This window comes from Pongo pygmaeus, chromosome 3, assembly GCF_028885625.2.
Source record: "Pongo pygmaeus isolate AG05252 chromosome 3, NHGRI_mPonPyg2-v2.0_pri, whole genome shotgun sequence".
Classification (NCBI taxonomy): Eukaryota; Metazoa; Chordata; class Mammalia; order Primates; family Hominidae; genus Pongo; species Pongo pygmaeus.
In genome coordinates this window covers 48,503,637-48,522,612 of record NC_072376.2, presented here as the reverse complement: position 1 = coordinate 48,522,612, position 18,976 = coordinate 48,503,637, and the positions used below count along the sequence as shown (strand labels likewise).

The 18,976-nt window shown below is 39.7% G+C and overlaps 1 protein-coding gene across 3 annotated transcripts in view; it reads right to left on the bottom strand.

The window, feature by feature from the left end:
• CWH43 (cell wall biogenesis 43 C-terminal homolog) overlaps nucleotides 1-18,976 on the bottom strand; it is a 90,936-nt gene that overhangs the window by 39,898 nt on the left and 32,062 nt on the right. For all 3 annotated transcript variants that reach the window (XR_008502191.2, XM_054485814.2, XM_054485815.2), the window contains 4 exons: nucleotides 18,882-18,961; nucleotides 7,494-7,599; nucleotides 5,263-5,398; nucleotides 3,505-3,654 (listed from right to left, as the gene is read on the bottom strand). Coding sequence is in view for 2 of the 3 variants with exons in the window: in XM_054485814.2 (XP_054341789.1) it covers nucleotides 3,505-3,654; nucleotides 5,263-5,398; nucleotides 7,494-7,599; nucleotides 18,882-18,961 (472 nt within the window). In the remaining variant the exon portion in view is untranslated. The remainder of the gene's footprint in view (nucleotides 1-3,504; nucleotides 3,655-5,262; nucleotides 5,399-7,493; nucleotides 7,600-18,881; nucleotides 18,962-18,976) is intronic.

Here is an 18,976-nt window from a genome sequence, read left to right as displayed (position 1 = left end):
TCCAGTTAGGTTTGGCCAATCGGAGGCACCAATGGGAGAATAAAAGATGGGAGAAGAGCAACATTCAGGGATTCCTTCCCCAGTCCCTCTGGCAGTAGCTGCATTCTATGCCAGGTGGTCCCTTTTCCTGGTTCTGGGTCTCACTGGGCTCTGGGAACACTGTTTTCTCTGCCTGTTCCTCCAGCCTTAAGGCAGGTAATGATTCCCCACTGTTAACTAGTGTCTGAGTGCCTCAGCCTCTCTTATTTGTTCCATGGGTCCCTCCAGCATCTTGTTAAGTAGTTCTTTCATTAGGTCTGCAGGGAATTCTGTTCCTTCTGATACCTACAACAAGGATTCAAATCCAGGTCTAGAAAATTCCAAAGCTACTAACCACAGGCAGTGTTTTCAATCCAATATATTTTAGTAGCATCTAACTGGAAGTAATCTGTGAATTTGGTTTTACATTTTCTCAGGAGATAAATCTTACCTAGTGAGAGTAATAAAAGTAAAAAGTATATGTATAAGGAAAGAGGGCAAGACAGACAGAAAGAAAGAGAGCTCACATATGCTTTATGTTTTCTTATCTGTTAATATTTTGTCGGTCCAATAACCCTATAAAGTAAGCTGGAAAAGAGAATTTTATCCCATTTCCAGAGACACGAGAACTGGAACTTACCAAGGTTAACCGGCAACGGAACCAAATCTGGAACATAGGTTTGGTTCCATGTCACATAGTGTCAGACTATGGATTCTGTGTTCTCTCCTCTTTGTATATGATGCGTGTTATAGATTTCTTTAAATGGTGATTAGTGGCTCAGTTAATTACCTAAAATAATATCAATTTTCATTATGGTGTTTGCCTGAATGACTTCTAAAAAATGCTGCTATTTCCTATTTAGTGGTTGTAAAAGACATATTTGTGCAGTCAGTACTCTTTAAAATCTTGTTGAATCAGCTAATAACATGCACAAGCATTAGGAATTATTCATTCCTAATAGGATTTTCATATTTATGTGCCATAATCACTGGAAAACGAAATCTCTAAATATTTATTCACTGTAAGAATTTGTGTATCTAGTACTGTAGAAAACAAAGACAAATAAAACGTGTCATGATCACGTCACAAATTATTCAACGTGTTAACTTTCCTATGTCGCTTGTTGGGAGGCTACAGTGTCCCGGACAGTACTTCTGGGGAGTGGCTCAGAGCAGTGGTTCCTAAAGCAAGGACTGAGTCTAGCTGTGTGCTTGGGACATGTCAGATGCTTGATTCATGTTTGACAAATGAATTATTTTTTAAGCTGCCCAATATACCTTATATCCATAGTTGTCTGATTTGGTTTAGTAATGGCCAGTGTTAATTGAGCACTTACTACATTCATGTACTTTGCTCAGGTGATATGGGCACAAGAACCCCATGAAATAGGTAGGACTATTGCACGTGATTTACAGATGAGAAAACTAAAGCTCAAGGTAGTTAAGAAACTCAGCAAAGGATACACAGCTAGTTAATGAATTAGGATTCAAACCAGATTGTCTGATTCCAGGTTCTGGAATCCCATGCTCTTAATCATTAAACTACACTGCGTTCATTCCTGGAGTTATGTATCATCAATAAGTGTTCACTATTATTGTTACTGGTATTGTCGTCATTATTATTGAATCAAATGAGCAAGACAGCAAGTAAAGGATATGGTGTTATCCAGAGAGCTTTAAGTAGGTGGTTAACAGAAAGTGAGAAAAGGCAATCCTTCCCTCCTCTTTTCCAAGCACATTCCTAGGGCTCTCTTTTAGCTTTCTCTTCCTTTTCAAACCTATTCTTCACATTTTGGGATATATTGGAGAGAGTTAAAGGGGACAGGGGAAAAAGGCAAAGGAAAAAGGGGAAGGAGTTCAACTGTTTCTTAGGTTGAGAACTTGCAACCTTTAAACATGAAAGTACCTATTTTTTTTAAAGATAAACCCAATGTTAAGTACAACATAAGGTCATGGGAATGATTTGTGAATGCCTGTACTTGCTACACGAAAATCACTGGGAAAAAAAGAAAGCATTTCTTCAAACAGCTTTTTTAAGAGATATGAACCATCTGTATCATGCATCCTCCAAATACTCTTCTTATTTCTAAGGAGGTAAGCAAGAGTCTGGTTCATAAATGGTTCATATTAATTATATTTGGATGGTTTATTTATATTATTTATGATCTGACTTATTTAAGAAAATATTCAAATATGCTTTCACAGATTCACATAATAGTGTTAGAAACAGTGAGGTAACCAGGGAAATAAGAGTGGCAGACACAACAATTTGTTTAAATAAAACTTATAGTACAACAACGTTGTTTTCCTAAAGTATGTCTCTTTAAAGTTCTGTGGCCTCTGTGTCAACGCAGGCAAAGCTTGCATGTGAATGGCGTAGCACATAGCTCTTTATATTCATGTTTAAATTATTGTGGTTTAGTATGGTCAAGTATAAGTTACATACTTTTATGTTTGCTTTTACAATATATTGCTGGGATTATTCGTGATTTATTCAGTACTGTCACTGGTTGTAAATGTTATTCTTTGGGGATAAAACTCACTCCCCGCTCTTCATGTTGCGTGTAGAGGGACTTCCTTAGAAAACCATCACTGGCCTCTCTCCCCATTCTTTACTTTTTGGGAGGACTTTTCTAATTCAATAATCTTGAAATTAACTTCATGTGCTTGTCTCAAAGCCTTCTTTTCTATTCTCCTTGGAAGCTGCCAGTTTGCAGACAGGCTGTTTTCCGTCCTCTTCTTTCCATCAAGGAGAGCGCTTGCCAGGGCAAGCAGGGTAGGTCCACCATTTAGGGGGAGTCAGTTTCGTGTATATTTAGGCATGTATTCACAAGTCCATATGGGCACTTAAGCCAGGTTGTCCAAATAGGCTTATCAGTATTCAAAGTGATATTTTGATCTCCCACTTCCAGATTCCTCTGCCTATCTGTTGTTTGTGAAAACATGAGGGAGAGAAGAGATGTCATTTAATAACCTCAAATCCCAACAGTACTTCCATTTGTAGCAGTAATCCTGTAGGAAAAGGAAATTTCTTTTTCTGTTGTCTGGTTTATTGTGTGGTTGCAAGCACTTGCAACCCTGGGTTTGGGACTGCCTATGCCCTGGCTGTGTGCTTGCTCCTGGTTGGATGAGTTGTCTGACCTCTCTCAGCCTAGTTTCTTTACCTGCAAAATGGGGCTCTAAGAGTGCTTACCTTACACAGAGTGAAGAGCAAACACAGTAATGCACTTTGGACAGCCCCTGCACAGGGAATTGACTGTACAGCTCAGTAAATGCAGACTAACACGGCCTGTCCCTACACCAGCACTAACGGCTGCCTGCATCTTAAATGCTTCTGTATGATTTTTAAAACCAGCAACGCAGGGAGAAATACTTTGGGAGGTAAAAAAGAAGAAAATGAGAAAGGTGATTTCATAGAAATCAAAGTACATTGTTAATAACATTTCTTGGCATTTGTGTAATATTAGGTAGGCCAAAGAAACCCACTCGTGGTTCCCAAAGTGTGTCACGACAAAATCCACCAGCTTGCCCGAAATGTTAACGGTCAATGTGATGGCTGGTGCGATCTCGCCCTCTGGTGACGGAAGAAGGTGATGCTCAGATTTCACAATTGGGTATCTTGACAAAGCCATAATCCTGTATTGGAATGAAAAGAGACATGGGCATCATTGTCAGTCCCATTCTACCGTGCACTGGGACTAAGCAAATGCATTAAAAAGGGACGTGTCCCACTGCACACATCCCACCAAGGGACATTCAAAGCAATGTGGCAGAGACTTATATGGCAGTCCATTTGTCAGATTGTTTCATCTGATAGTTAGCATGTCTCACTGTGTCACTAAGGAAACACCATCAACTCTGTTTTAATAAGTGCTATGGACACATGAAAAGGGCAGCATTAGTAATACAAAAAACCCATTGTATTTGCAGTTACTCTGGCAACACATTTGCATAAACAATTCTAATATTAATCAACACATATGGGAAGGTACAATCTTGCCAGCTAGAACATGGAGTAACAACTTACAAATTAGAAATGAAAAACTGTCCTATAGGCATATGAAAAGGCATTCCACCTCACTCTAAGCCACAGAGCTCAGTCCTTAGCAGGCTTCTCTTCCCTAGCTAGATGCATTCTCTGTCACCTTCATGGAGTCTCTGAGACAGGTCTATCTCTATATGATGATAGCTGAAGGTACATCTCCAGCCTGGCCTGTCCTTCTCAGCCCTCCAGGCCATACCCAACTGCCTACTGGGCATGACTTGACTGCCTTGGGGTATCTCACACTTAGCACAAACATAAAGCTCTCCTGATGGTTCCTATTCCATTAAAGGGTATCATCTCTTAGCGGGTACTCAGGTCAAAAACCTAGACATCACCCTTGATTCTTCCTTCCCCTCCCCTGACATCTAAACTATTGTAAGTTCTGTTGGTTCTATTCTAAAATAGTTCCTGAGTTTGTCCTCTTCTCACCATCTCCACTGTTCCCATTGTCATCTCTCATCTGTGCTATTCCACCTATCATCTCTGCCTCCTGGCTCCCACTCTTGCCCCTGAGAATCTGTTCTTCCAGATCACTATCCTGTTTAAAATCCTCCAGTGGCTTCCAATCACAACTGGATAAAATGGAGCCCTCTATGATCAGGTACCCACCCTTGACTTCCTTTCTTACCAGTTGCTCTTTGGCCCCCCATGCTCCAGGCACACCAAGATGGATCCTGCCTCAGTCTTCACCCTGACTGTTCCCTCAGCTCTGCCCAAGGCTGGTCCTGGGTCCTGCTCACCATGTTATCTTCGCAGAGACCTTCCTGACCACCCTGCCTATAGTAGCATTTCCATGGCCACTGCCCACCCACTTATTCTCCCTCAGTGGTTTCTTTTCTACACAGCACTTATCATGATTGTGAAGTATCTTATTTATTTTTTTGTGTACATGTTGATTTTCTGTCTTACACTGGAAGGTAAGCTCCATGAGGACAGCATCCAGGCCAGACATGCTTGGTGCTGCAACCTCAGCTCCTAGATTGATTGGTTTATAATGCTGAAGAACTGGAAATATCCAGCCACAGAAAAACCATTTGAAAAATTACAGAATGTGCATATCTCCAGCACCTCCTCATCCCCCAGGAAGCATCACTGGGGCACATTCACCAAAGGTATGACAATATCAACTTGCCATTCCAAGCCTATGCAGCCTAGCCTTTCAGGACTATCTTCAGGATTAATTCCCAAGGTATACTCACCCCCAAGTGTGATACCTTGTGCTTGGACCAAAGTCTGTATAGAAACCCAACTTCTCCCCTAGCCACATGGTTAAGTCATTGTTCCCCATATAGGGCTTAGAAGCATCACTCTCCAAAATTGTTATGAAATCTGCACCTGTTCAGAAAAAAAAAAAAGTAGCATACAGTGATGAATCACAGCAAGGCAAAAAACAATTAGCAACACTTTATTCTTGACCCTTAACCTTTTTTTTTCTTTACTGATAAACCCAAAAACAAAGTAATTTTTAGTGAGTCACTAGAGGGAAGTGGCTCAAATCTGAGCTCTAAAGGAGTTTTTCCACATTTAGAATGCAATTAAAACATGAAACACCTCCAGGAACTACCGAGAAGGTAAAAATTTTCAAATGTGCTCAACATCATTCCCAAAATTTCAAACAATCTTAATGCATTTCTCAAATATCCAATTTATGTTCAGAAACAAGAGAATGGTGCACCATAGCATTTTATTACAGGACAGACAGCTCCATAGTACTGACCCAGAACTAAGTTGACTGGCTTTATTAGATCTTGGCCAGGTGTGCCTTGGAAGCCTGTAATCAGACTAAAAAAAGGCTAAGGGGCAAAAAAATGTCTTAGTGATATTACATCCATATAGACACTCAGATATGTCTCAGGAGGCACGCTTATCATTAAGAATAACCGGAAGAGGTTAATCCTTTACTTATCCTGCTCCATACACCCGTAGTTGGTCTAAGAACCAAAAACACTCACATTTCAAAGATGCTTCACACAAAAATGAGCACCCCGGAGCATTGAAACAAATCAAATTGGCCCTAGGCCTGTTGAAAGCAATTTGCTTCACAAATCAACCTCCCTCTGACCCATGAAGGGGGCCAGCCCCTCCACACCTGTGGGTATTTCTCGTCAGGTGGGATGAGAGACTGAGAAAAGAAATAAGACACAGAGACAAAGTATAGAGAAAGAACAGTGGGCCCAGGGGACCGGTGCTCAGCATACGGAGGACCCGCACCGGCCCCAGTCACTGAATTCCCTCAGTATTTATTGATTACTATTTTTACTATCTCAGCAAGGGGAATGCAGCAGGAGAACAAGGTGATAGTGGGGAGAAGGACAGCAGGAAAACATGTGAGCAAAGGAATCTGTGTTACAAATAAGTTCAAGGGAAGGTGCTGTGCCCAGATGTGTAAGTAGGCCAGATTTATGCTTCTCTCCACCCAAACATCTCAGTGTAGCGAAGAGTAACAGAGCAGCATTGCTGCCAGCATATCTCGCCTCCAGCCACAGGGCAGTTTTCTCCTATCTCAGAATAGAACAAATGTATAATCGGGTTTTACACTGAGACATTCCATTCCCAGGGACATGCAGGAGATGGAGGCCTTCCTCTTATCTCAACTGCAAGAAGCCTTCCTCTTTTACTAATCCTCCTCAGCACAGACCCTTTACGGGTGCCGGCCTGGGGGACAGTCAGGTCTCTCCCTTCTCATGAGGCCATATCTCAGGCTGTCTCAGTGGGGGGAAACCTTGGACAATACCCAGGCTTTCTTGGGCAGAGGCCCCTGTGGCTTTCCGCAGTGCATTGTGCCCCTGGTTAATCGAGAATGGAGAATGGCGATGACTTTTACCAAGCATAATGCCTGTAAACATATTGTTAACAAGGCACATCCTGCACAGCCCTAGATCCCTTAAACCTTGATTCCACAGAGCACATGTTTCTGTGAGCACAGAGTTGGGGCTAAAGTTACAGATTAACAGCATGTCAAGGCAAAACAATTTTCTTAGTACAGATCAAAATGGAATTTCTTATGTCTTCCTTTTCTACATAGACACAGTAACCGTCTGATCTCTCTTTCTTTTCCCTACAACCCATTCTGCCTTTTGATCCAAGTCTTCTGGTCCCCAACAGTGGGTCCCTAGGTGACAGAAGCTACTAGCAGGGGCATCCCTAAGAACTACAACACAACATGAATCCCCTGAAGATACTGAGTATGAGTAGTTGCTCAGAATCAACTGAATTAATTGCTCTCAAACAAAGACAGGAGTGGTTACAGAAGCTCGGTCCCCCTGCAGCTGCCTGCCAAAGTGAAGCATTTTTGAGGTGAGTTTATGACCATCTGCTGGTCATAAATTTAATTTAATACCTGTATTAAGCTATGGCTTATGACCCTGCTGAAAATAAAAGTAACAATAATAGTTTCTCAAAACCTGGAACTAATTCCAGGAAGACTTACCTGTTTCATTGAGCAGGTGAGCTGATCTTTCTAGACTAGACCACCCTTCATTGTTATATCCAAACCTGAAAGGCCAGATGGCAGCAGAGACCTCTTTAGTTGGTGCCTGAGGGATTGTTTTAATGGTAGTTTAGGATGACTGTGAACAATGGCAGTTTCAGTGACCCACTTTTCTCCACTCCTCCCCACCAAAATTCTTATTTCAGCAAAGAAAATTCCTTAGACATTTTCCCACATTTAATCCATGAAAATAAGGAGATATTTGCTATATGGCATTCTCAAATTAGTCTTCTGTGAACTTCTAGCTTAAGTTTGGAAGTTAGGAGGGATGTTTGAAAAGTGAGTTTTGTAATAATCACTGCTTATAATAGTAAAAAGTTAGAAACAGCCTGGCTGTCCATCAACAGGAAAATGAATAAACAAATGGTGCTATGTGGAATGGAACACTACACAGCCCTAATAAATGAATTAGGGCTACATAGGTCCACAAGGAGGAATCTCAGAAAGATGATTTTAAATTTTAAAAAAAAGTATGTTGCAAAATACATACATCAGATGTCATATAGAAAAAAATATTGTCTAGGGATCTGTCATATATGGTAACAATAGAAAGGAATTCATGAAATTGCTAAAAAAAATCACAATACTCAGGATAGTGTTTACTCTTGCATGGGAAAATGAATCACACAGAGGGATATAGAGGGGCCTTCAACATATTGAAGAAGTGGTCAGCCTATTTTAACCTAGTTATGAATGATGTAACACCCTTGCTGTACTGGAAAGGTCAAGGCCCAGGAGCACAGCCCCCTTTACGAGGTCCTCTCTTAGGTCATGAGCGAGTCAGATAATGCACTGCCCAACCCTAAGTATCCATCTCAAATGATTACCTACTAGGGTAGTGGGGGACTCAGGGAGGGAGGTGGCAATGGTTAATGGGTCAAAAAAAAATCAGAAGAATAAGACCTACTATTTGATAGTACAATAAGGTGACTATAGTCAATAATAACTTAATTGTATATTTTAAAATAAAGAATGTAATTGAATTGTTTGTAACCCAAAGGATAAATTCTTGAGGGGAGGGATATCCCATTCTCCAAAATGTGCTTATTTCACATTGCATGCCTTTATCAAAACATCCTATGCGCCCTAAAAATATATACACCTACTATGTACTGACAAAAAAAAAATTTTTAAATAATTTTTAAAATGGTAAAAACAGAAAAAAATCTAATGACTACCTAGTAAAGAAAGGAGAACCATCAACAGAGATTTCAAGAGGCGTATTATATTTATCATGCTATCCTTTTTCTCACAGCTATTCATCTGTAATTAATTCTAGATGTCATCACTCCAAAACATGTTATTCCTTCATTCTTCTCAGGAAATGCCACCTCCCTTCATCCGGTTGCTCAAACCAAAAACATAGAAGTCTCCTTGATTCCTTCCTTCTCCTCACCCAACAACATCTACCCTCTCAGCCAATCCTATCAGTTCTACTTTCAAAATATATTCTAAGTCTATCCATTTATCTCCAACTCTACTTCCATTACACGAGCAAAGATCACCATCATCTCTCTATGAGACAGCGGAAGAAGCCTCAGAACTTATCTCCTTGCTTCCATTCTCATCTCCCTATAATCCATTTTTCACAGAGCAGCCAAATTGACATATATCATTTTTCTTCACTCTCCTGCTTGAGGCACTACAGTGGCTTCCATTGCAAGTTAAATAAAATCAGCATGAGAATGTAAATTAGTACAATCACAATGGAAAACAGTTTAGAGATTCCTTAAAGAACTAAAAGGAGAACTACCATTTGATCCAGCAATCCCACTACTGGGGATCTACCCAAAAGGAAAGAAGTCATTATGTTAAAAAGACACTTGGACACACGTTTACAGCAGCACAATTCACAATTGCAAAGATATGGAACCAACTTAAGTGCCCATCGACCAATGACTGGATAAAGAAAATGTAGTATATATGTACACCATGGAATACTACTCAGCCATGAAAAGGAACAAAATAATGTATTTTGCAGCAACTTGGATGGGGCTGAATGCCGTTATTCTAAGTGAAGTAACTCGGGAATGGAAAACCAAATATCGTATGTTCTTACTTATAAGTGGGAGCTAAGCTATGAGGATGCAAAGGCATGAGTTATACAATGAACTTTGGGGACTTGGAGGGATGAGTGGGAGGGGGTAAAGGATAAAAGACTACATCTTGGGGATGGCAGGAAAATGGCAAATAGGAGGCAAAACTAACTTGCAGCTCCCACTTCAACAGAGAGAGCAGCACATGGAGACCCACATCGTGAACTTTTGCTCCAAGAACTACCACAGGAACATGCCAAGAAAGCCAAGGGAATCCACAGACCCTTTGAAGGAAGTGGATTGTTGCTGCAGGGTCCATGGGACAGCCAAGGAACTATGAGTCAGCTTGCTTTCTCAGCTGGGAGGCTTGTAGCCTGGGGCAAGTTCCTAGCCCTGCTCACTGGCTGCCTGGGCATAAACTTAGTGCTGTTGTGGGGGCACAGTTGGAGTAAGACCAGCCTTTCGTGCTGTGGGTTGCATGAGAGCTGGGTGAGGCCTGTGGGCTGCTGGCTTTCTCCCACTTCCCTGGCAACCTGTGTGAGACAGCAGAGGCTGCGATAATTCTCCTGGAAACATAACTCCATTGGCCTAGGATCCACACACCCATCTCCCACAGCAGCTACAGCCAGCCCAGCCCAACAAGAGCCTGAGCTCAGACACACCTAACTCTGCCCCCACCTGATGGTCTTTCTCTACTGGCCCTGGTAGCTGAAGAAAAAGGACATAATTTTGTGGGAGTTCCATGGCCCCACCCACCACTTGATCCTGCCTGTACTACCACAGCTGATGTGCTCTTGAAAGTGCCACACCCTGGCTGGAGGCCAACAAAACCAGCACACTTAACAAAAATACAACCAAGGACCCTCACAGAGTACGCTTCACTCCTCTGCTACCTCTACTGGAGCAAGTGCTGGTATCCATGGTCAAGAGATTTGAAGATGGATCATATCATAGGACTCTTTGCAGATACTCCCAAGTACCAGCCCAGAGCCCAGTAGCTCTGCTGGGTAGCTAGGTCCAGAAGAGAAATAATCACTGCAGTTCAGCTCTCAGAAAGTCCCATCCCTGGGGAAAAGGGGAGAGCACCACATCAAGGGAGCACCCTGTGGGACAAAAGAATCTGAAGAGCAGCGCTTGAGTCCCAGATCTTCCCTCTGACATAGTCTACACAAATGAGAAGGAACCAGAAACACAATTCTATTAATACGGCAAAACAAGGACCTTTAACACCTCCAAAAGATCACACTAGCTCACCAGCAATGGATCCAAACCAAGATGAAATCACTGAATTGCCAGAAAAAGAATTCAGAAGGTTGACTATTAGGCCAATCAAGGAGGCACCAGCAAAGGTAAAGTCAGACTTAAAGAAATCAAAAAAAAAATGATACAGGATATGAACGGAAAAATCTCCAATGAAATAGGTAGGATAAATAAAAAACAATCACAACTTCTAGAAATGGACACTCTTAGAGAAGTGCAAAATGCACTGGAAAATCTCAGCAATAGAATTGAACAAATAGAAGAAAGAACTTCAAATGTTGAAGACAAGGCTTTCGAATTAACCCAATCTGACAAAGTCAAAGGAAAAAAAATTTTAAAGATAAACAAAGCCTCCAAGAAGTTCAGGATTATGTTAAATGACCAAACCTATGAATAATTAGTGTTCCCAAGGAAGAAGAAAAATCTAAAAGTTTGGAAACAGATTTGAGGGAATAATTGAGGAGAACTTCCCTAGCCTTGCTAGAGATCTAGACACCCAAATACAAGAAGCTCAAAAAGCACTTGGGAAATACATTGCAAAAAGATCACTACCTAGGCACATAGTCATCAGATTATCTAAAATCAAGACAAAAAAAAGAATCTTAAGAGGTATGAGGCAAAAACATCAGGTAACCTATAAAGAAAAACCTATCAGATTAATAGCAGATTTCTCAGCAAAAACCCTACAAGCTAGAATAGATTAGGGTCCTATCTTTAGCCTCCTTAAACCAAAAAATTTTCAGCCAAGAATTTTGTAGCCAGCAAGACTAAGCTTTCATAAATGAAGGAAAGATACAGTCTTTTACAGACAAACAAATGCTAATAGAATTTGCCACTACCAAGCCAGCACTACAAGAACTGCTAAAAGGAGCTCTAAATCTTGAAACAAATCCTCGAAATACACCAAAATGGAATCTCCATAAAGCATAAATCTCACAGAACCTAAAAAAACAACAACAAAATGAAAGAAAACCCAAGGTATTCAGGCAACAAATAGCACAATGAATAGAACAGTACCTCACGTCTCAATACTAACGTTAAATGTAAATGCCCTAAATGCTCCATTTGAAAGACATAGAATGCAGAACTGGTAAGAATTTACCAACCAAGTACCTGCTGTCTTCAAAAGACTCATCTGACACCTAAGGACTCACATAAACTTAAGGTAAAGGGGTGGAAAAGATATTCCATGCAAATGGACACCAAAAGTGAGCAGGAGTTGCTATTTTTATATCAGACAAAACAAACTTTAAAACAACAGCAGTTTAAAAAGACAAAGAAGGACATTATAAAATGATAAAAGGACTAGTCCAATAGGAAAATATCACAACCCTAAATATATGTGCACCTAACACTGGAACTCCCAAATTTATAAAACAATTACTATTAGACCTAAAAAATGAGATAGATAGCAGCACAGTAACAGTGGGGACTTCAGTACTGCACTGACAGCACTAGAGAGGTCATCAAGACAGAAAGTCAACAAAGAAACACTTAAACAATACCATAGAATAAATGGACTTAACAGATATTTACAGAACATTCTACCCAACAACTGTAGAATATACATTCTATTCATCAGCACATGCAACATTCTCCAAGATAGACCATATGATAGGCCATAAAACAAGTCTCAACAAATTTAAGAAAAAGAAATTATAGCAATTACTATCTCTCAGACCACAATGGAATAAAATTAGAAATCAACCAGGTGCAGTGGCTCATGCCTGTAATCCCAGCACTTTTGGAGGCCAAGGCTGGTGGATCATCTGAGGTCAGGAGTTCAAGACCAGCTGGACCAACATGGGGCAAAACCCCATCTCTACCAAAAATACAAAATTTAGCTGGACATGGTGGTGCATGCCTGTAATCCCAGCTACTTGGGAGGGTGAGGCAGGAGAATCACTTGAACCTGGGAGGTGGAGGTTGCAGTGAGCTGAGATTGTGCCATTGCACTCCAGCCTGGGTGACAAGAGAGAAACTCCATCTCAAAAAATAAAAATAAAAATTGGAAATCAACTTCAAAAGGAACCTTCAAAACCATGCAAATATATAGAAATTAAATAACCTTCTCTTGAATGATCATTGTGTCCACAATGACATCAAGATGGAAATTTTAAAATTCTTTGAACTGAATGATAGTAGTGACACAACCTATCAAAACCTCTGGGATACAGCAAAGGCAGTACTAAGAAGAAAGTTCATAGCATTAAATGCCTATATCAAAAATTTTGAAACAACATAAATAGAGAACCTAAAGTCACACCTCAAGGAACTAGAGAAACAAGAACAAACCAAACCCAAACCCAGCAGAAGAAAAGAAATAACAAAATCAGAGCAGAATTAAATGAGATTGAAACAAACAAACAAAAATACAAAAGATAAATGAAACAAAAAGCTGGCTCTTCGAAAAGATATATAAAATTGATAGACTATTAGTGAGATAACCCAAGTAAAGAATCAGTTCAATTAGAAACAAAACAAACGATACTACAATGGATACCACAGAAATACAAAAGATCATTCAATGCTACCATGAACACCTCTATATACATAAACTAGAAAACTAGAGGAGACTGGTAAATTTCTGGAAATATACAGCCCTCCTAGATTAAACCAGGAAGAAATAGAAACTCTGAACAAATCAATGAAAAGTAGCAAGATTGAAATGGCAATTTAAAATTGCTAACAAAAAAAGTCCAGGAACAGACAGATTCACAGCTGAATTCTATCAGACATTCAAAGAAGAATTGGTACCGATCCTACTGACACTATTCCAAAAGATAGAGAAAGAGGGGATCCTTTCTAAATCATTCTATGAAGCCAGTATCACCCTAATACCAAAACTAGCAAAGGACATAACAAAAAAGAAAACTACAAACCAATATCTCTGATGAATATAGATGCAAAAATCCTCAACATAATACTAGCAAACTGAATCCACCAGCATATCAAAAAAGATAATCCACCATGATCAAGTGGGTTGCATATCAGGGATGCAGGGATGGTTTAACATCAGTAAGTCAATAAATGTGATACACCACATAAACAGAATTTAAAACAAAAATCACATGATCATCTCAATAGACACAGAAAAAGCAGTTGACAAAATCCAGCGTCCCTTTATGATTAAAACCCTTAGCAAAATCGGCATAGAAAGGTCACACCTTAAGGTAATAAAAGCCATTTATTATAAACCCACAGCCAACATTATACTGAATAAGGAAAAGTTGAAGTCATTTCCTTGAGACCTGGAACAAGACAAGGATGCCCATTTTCACCATTATATTCAACATAGTACTGAAAGTTCTAGCCAGCACACTGAACAAGAGAAAGAAATAAAGGGTATCAAATTGATAAAGAGGAAGTCAAATTGTCGCTGTTTGCAGATGACATAATGGTATACCTGGAAAACCCCAAAGACTCCACCAAAAAGCTCCTAGAACTGGTAAATTAATTCAGCAAAGTTTCAAGATACAAAATTAGTGTACACAAATTAATAGCCCTGCTATACACCAACTGTGATCAGTGATAATCAAATCAAGAATTCAGCCCTTTTAACAACAGCTGAAAAAATAAATAAAATAAAATATTTAGGAATATACTTAACCAAGGAGATGAAAGACCTCTACAAGGAAAATTACAAAACACTGCTGAAAGAAATCATAGATGACACAAACAAACGTGAACACATCCATGCTCATGGATGGGTAGAATCAATATTGTGAAAATAACCCTACTGCCAAAAGCAATCCACAAATTCAATGCAATTCCCATTAAAATACCACCATCACTCTTCACAGAACTGGAAAAAAAAATCCTAAAATTCATATGGAACAAAAAAAGAGTCTGCATAACCAAAGCAAGACTAAGTAAAAATAATAAATCAAAGGCATTACATACCCCAACTTCAAAATATACTATAAAGCCCTAGTCATGAAAACAGCATGGTACTGGTATAAAAACAGGCATATAGACCAATGGAACAGAGTAGAGAACCCAGAAATAAAGCCAAATGATTACAGTCAACTGATCTTTGACATAGCAAACAAAAACATAAAGTGGAAAAGGACATTCTATTCAACAAATAGTGTTAGGATAATTGACAAGCCACATGTAGAAGAATAAAACTGGATCCTCATCTCTCACCTTATACAAAAATCATCTCAAGATGGATCAAAGACTTAGATCTAACACCTGAAACCATAAAAATTCTAGAATACGACACTGGAAAAACTCTTTTAAAATTGGCTTAGGCAAAGACTTCATGACCAAGAACCCAAAAACAAATGCAACAAAAACAAAGATAAATAGATGGAGCTTAATTAAACTAAAAACTTCTGCACAGCAAAAGAAATAATCAGCAGACTAAACAGACAGCTCACAAAGTAGGGGGAAATCTTTGCTATCTGTACATCTGACAAAGGACTAATATCCAGAAGCTACAAGGAACTCAAATCAGCAAGAAAAAAAATCCCATCAAAAGGTGGGCTAAGGACATGAATAGACAATTCTCAAAAGAAGATACACAAATGGCCAAAAATCATATGGAAAAATGCTCAACATCACTAATGATCAGGGAAATGCCTGATCCAAACCACAATGTGATACCACCTTACTCATGCAAGAATGGCCATAATCAAAAAATCAAAAACTAATAAATGTTGGCATGGATGTAGTAAAAAGGAACACTTTTACACTGTCTGTGGGAAGGTAAACTAGTACAACCACTATGGAAAACAGTGTGGAGATTCCTTAAAGAACTAAAAATAGATCCAGCAATCACACTCCTGGGTATCTACCCAGAGGAAAAGAAGTCATAATATGAAAAAGACACTTACACATACATGTTTACAGCAGCACAATTTGACATTTCAAAAATATAGTACCAGCCCAAATGCCCATCAATCAACAAGTGGATAAAGAAAATATGATTTTTTATATACATATGTGTGTGTGTGTGTGTGTGTGTGTGTGTGTGTGTGTGTGTGTGTGTAATGGAATACTATTCAGCCATAAAAATGAATAAAATAATGGCATTTGCAACAACCTGGATGGAATTGGAGACCATTACCCTAAGTGAAGTGACTCGGGAATGGAAAACCAAACATTATATAGTCTTGCACATAAGTGAGAGCTAAGCTATGAGGATGCAAAGGTGCAAGAATGATACAATGAACTTTGGAGACTCAGGGGAAAGGGTGGGAGGGAGTGAGGAATAAAAGACTACAAACTGGGTACAGTTAAACTGCTCAGGTGATGAGTGCACCAAAATCTCAGAAATCACCACTAAATAACATATTCAAGTAACCAAACACCACCCGTTCCCCAAAAACCTATTGAAAAAAACGTGATCACAAAAAAAGACTACATATTGGGTACAGTGTACACTGCTTGGGTGACGGGTGCACTAAAATATCAGAAAACACCTCTAAAGAACTTATCCACATAACCAAAAGCCACCTGCCCAAAAACTATTGACAATGGCTAGGTGCAGTGGCTCACGCCTGTAATCCCAGCACTTTGGGAGTTCAAGGCGGGCAGATAACTTGAGGTCAGGAGTTTGAGACCAGCCTACCCATCATGGTGAAATCCCGTCTCTGCTAAAAATACAAAAATTAGCTGGGCATGGTGGTGTGCGCCTGTAATCCCAGCTGCTCCGGAGGCTGAGGCAAGAGAATCACTTGAACCCAGAAGGAAGAGGTTGCAGGGAACCGAGATCATGCCACTGCACTCCAGCCTGGGTGACAGAGTGAGACTCCATCTAAAACATTTAAAAAAAAAAAACTATTGACATTAAAAATAATACTAATAATAAAATGAAAATAAATAAAAAATAAAAGCAGTACTTCTCACTGTGTTCTACAATGCCCTGGTATGGCCCTCCCCAGCCTCTCCACATCATCTTCTACTACTCTTCACCGAGCTTCAGCCATGCCAGTCACCCTGATGTCCCTCAAACACACCAGGTGTGGTTCTCCCTCAGTCCTTTATATGTGTTCCTTCTGCCGACATCCCAGGCCTCACTTTTTTCTCAATTTGCAAATTTCATCTCAAATGTCACCTCCTCAGACAGCTTTCTCTAATCCCCCATACCCAGTTACCCTCCATTCTACAATCCTGTTTCCTTCATGGCAGCTTTATCTAAAATGAGACCATTTCTTTATTTGTTCTCTAAATACTATCATTCTCCCCTACTAGAATGCAAACTCTGGCAGGGCAGGTTCTTGTCCAACTTGTTTATATCTGTATCAGTGGCACCAAGTAATAAAGAAACATTCAGTAATCATTAGCCAAATGAATGAATGAGCAAATGACCAAAAGAACAGGTATTAAATCCAATTCAAATAACTCCTTCCAAAAAGAATTCCTGGATGACATTAGGTATCCTTTTCTGATGGACATTATGTTGCAATAATAATGACCGACAGTTAAAGGAGCATGTAATGATGGTCTACTATTATCTACTTATTAAGAAATAGTTACTTAGTTCTGAATACCTGGCAAGCACTCTGTAAGTTACTGGAAGTACAAAGACCAAGAAGAGAAACATGGTCTATGTTCTCAGTGTAGCTTTTTATTCAAAATGAAAAATGTTCCTGCTAGTACAGATTGCTAAAATTCAAAGTCAACCCTCAACAATTTATATTTTAACCAAAACTGTAACTCTGACTGCATTATGAAACACACTAGATTTTTTATCAGATCAGATAGAAAGCACAACATTCAATTACTTATTCTTATTTCTGCCCACTGTTCTAAAAGAGAAAAGGATATTAAAACATTTAAAACTGCAGATAGCAAGAGAGGAAAGAAAGAGACAAGAAAAGTTTTACTACCTGTCAAGGCATAAGCTACCCATAATGTGCAAAATCAAGAATTATCTGTAAGAGTTTTCCTAAAGAATCTCACATTGCTGTATTCAGCAATATCTACCAAGAAGTACAGAAAATCCAATATAAAATAGTTTCTTATTTTACAGTGACATGGTTTGAATCTGTGTCCCTACCAAATCTCATGTTGAATTGTAACCTCTAGTGTTGGAGTTGGGGCCTGGAGGTGACCAGATCATGGAGGTGGAATTCTTATGAATGGTTTAGCACCATACCCTCGGTACTGTTCTCTAATAAATAAATAAATAAATGATAAAACACCCCCTTTGGTGTTGTTGTAATAGTGAACAAGTGAGTTCTCATGAGATCTGGTTGTTTTAAAGTGAGTAGCACCTGCCAGGTGTGGTGGCTTATGCTTGTAATCCCAGCACTTTGGGAGGCAGGCAGATCACAAGGTCAGGAAATCAAGACCATCCTGGCCAACATGGTGAAACCCGTCTCTACTAAAATACAAAAAAAAAAAAAAAATTAGCTGGGCGTAGTGGCACACCACCTATAGTCCCAGCTACTCAGGAGGCTGAGGCAGGGGAATTGCTTGAACCCGGTAGGCAGAGGTTGCAGTGAGCCGAGATGGCACCACTGCACTCCAGCCGGGCGGCAGAGTGAGACTCCATCAAATTAAAAAAAAAAAATGTGTAGCACCTACTCCCTCTCTCTCTTGTTCCTCCTCCACCACATAAGATAACTAGCTCCCTGTTTGCCTTTCACTATGATTGCAAGTTTCCTGAGGCCTCCCCAGAAGTAGAGCAGATACCTCCATGCTTCCTGTACAGCCTGTAGAACCGTGGGATAACTAAAATTCTTCTTTATAAATTACCCACTCAAGTATTTCTTTATGGCAGTGCAAGAACAAACTAATACACATAGTTTAGATATGTTAAATCATGAATGGCAGAAATAACTCCATAAAACAAAATCATCAACAATTTGCCTCTAGTGTATGGGCCTATCCTACTCCAAGAACCCAACTTCATAAAATAATCCCACTATCTTATCAGTCTGGCACATAAGGGTTAAGGAGATAGGGTCCAGGGCTCTGAAGTCATCAGATCCAGGTTCAATCAGAATGGTAAACTGTACAAATATATGCACATATATATACCATATAAAATTCTATTTCAAGGTTTTTAATTACTTACCACTTTGCCCAGTTTTCTCTCATAGGCTTTATGCCGTAGTCCTAATCCCAACAATCCCACACCAACAAGCAGCCACAGAACTAAACAGAAAAAAG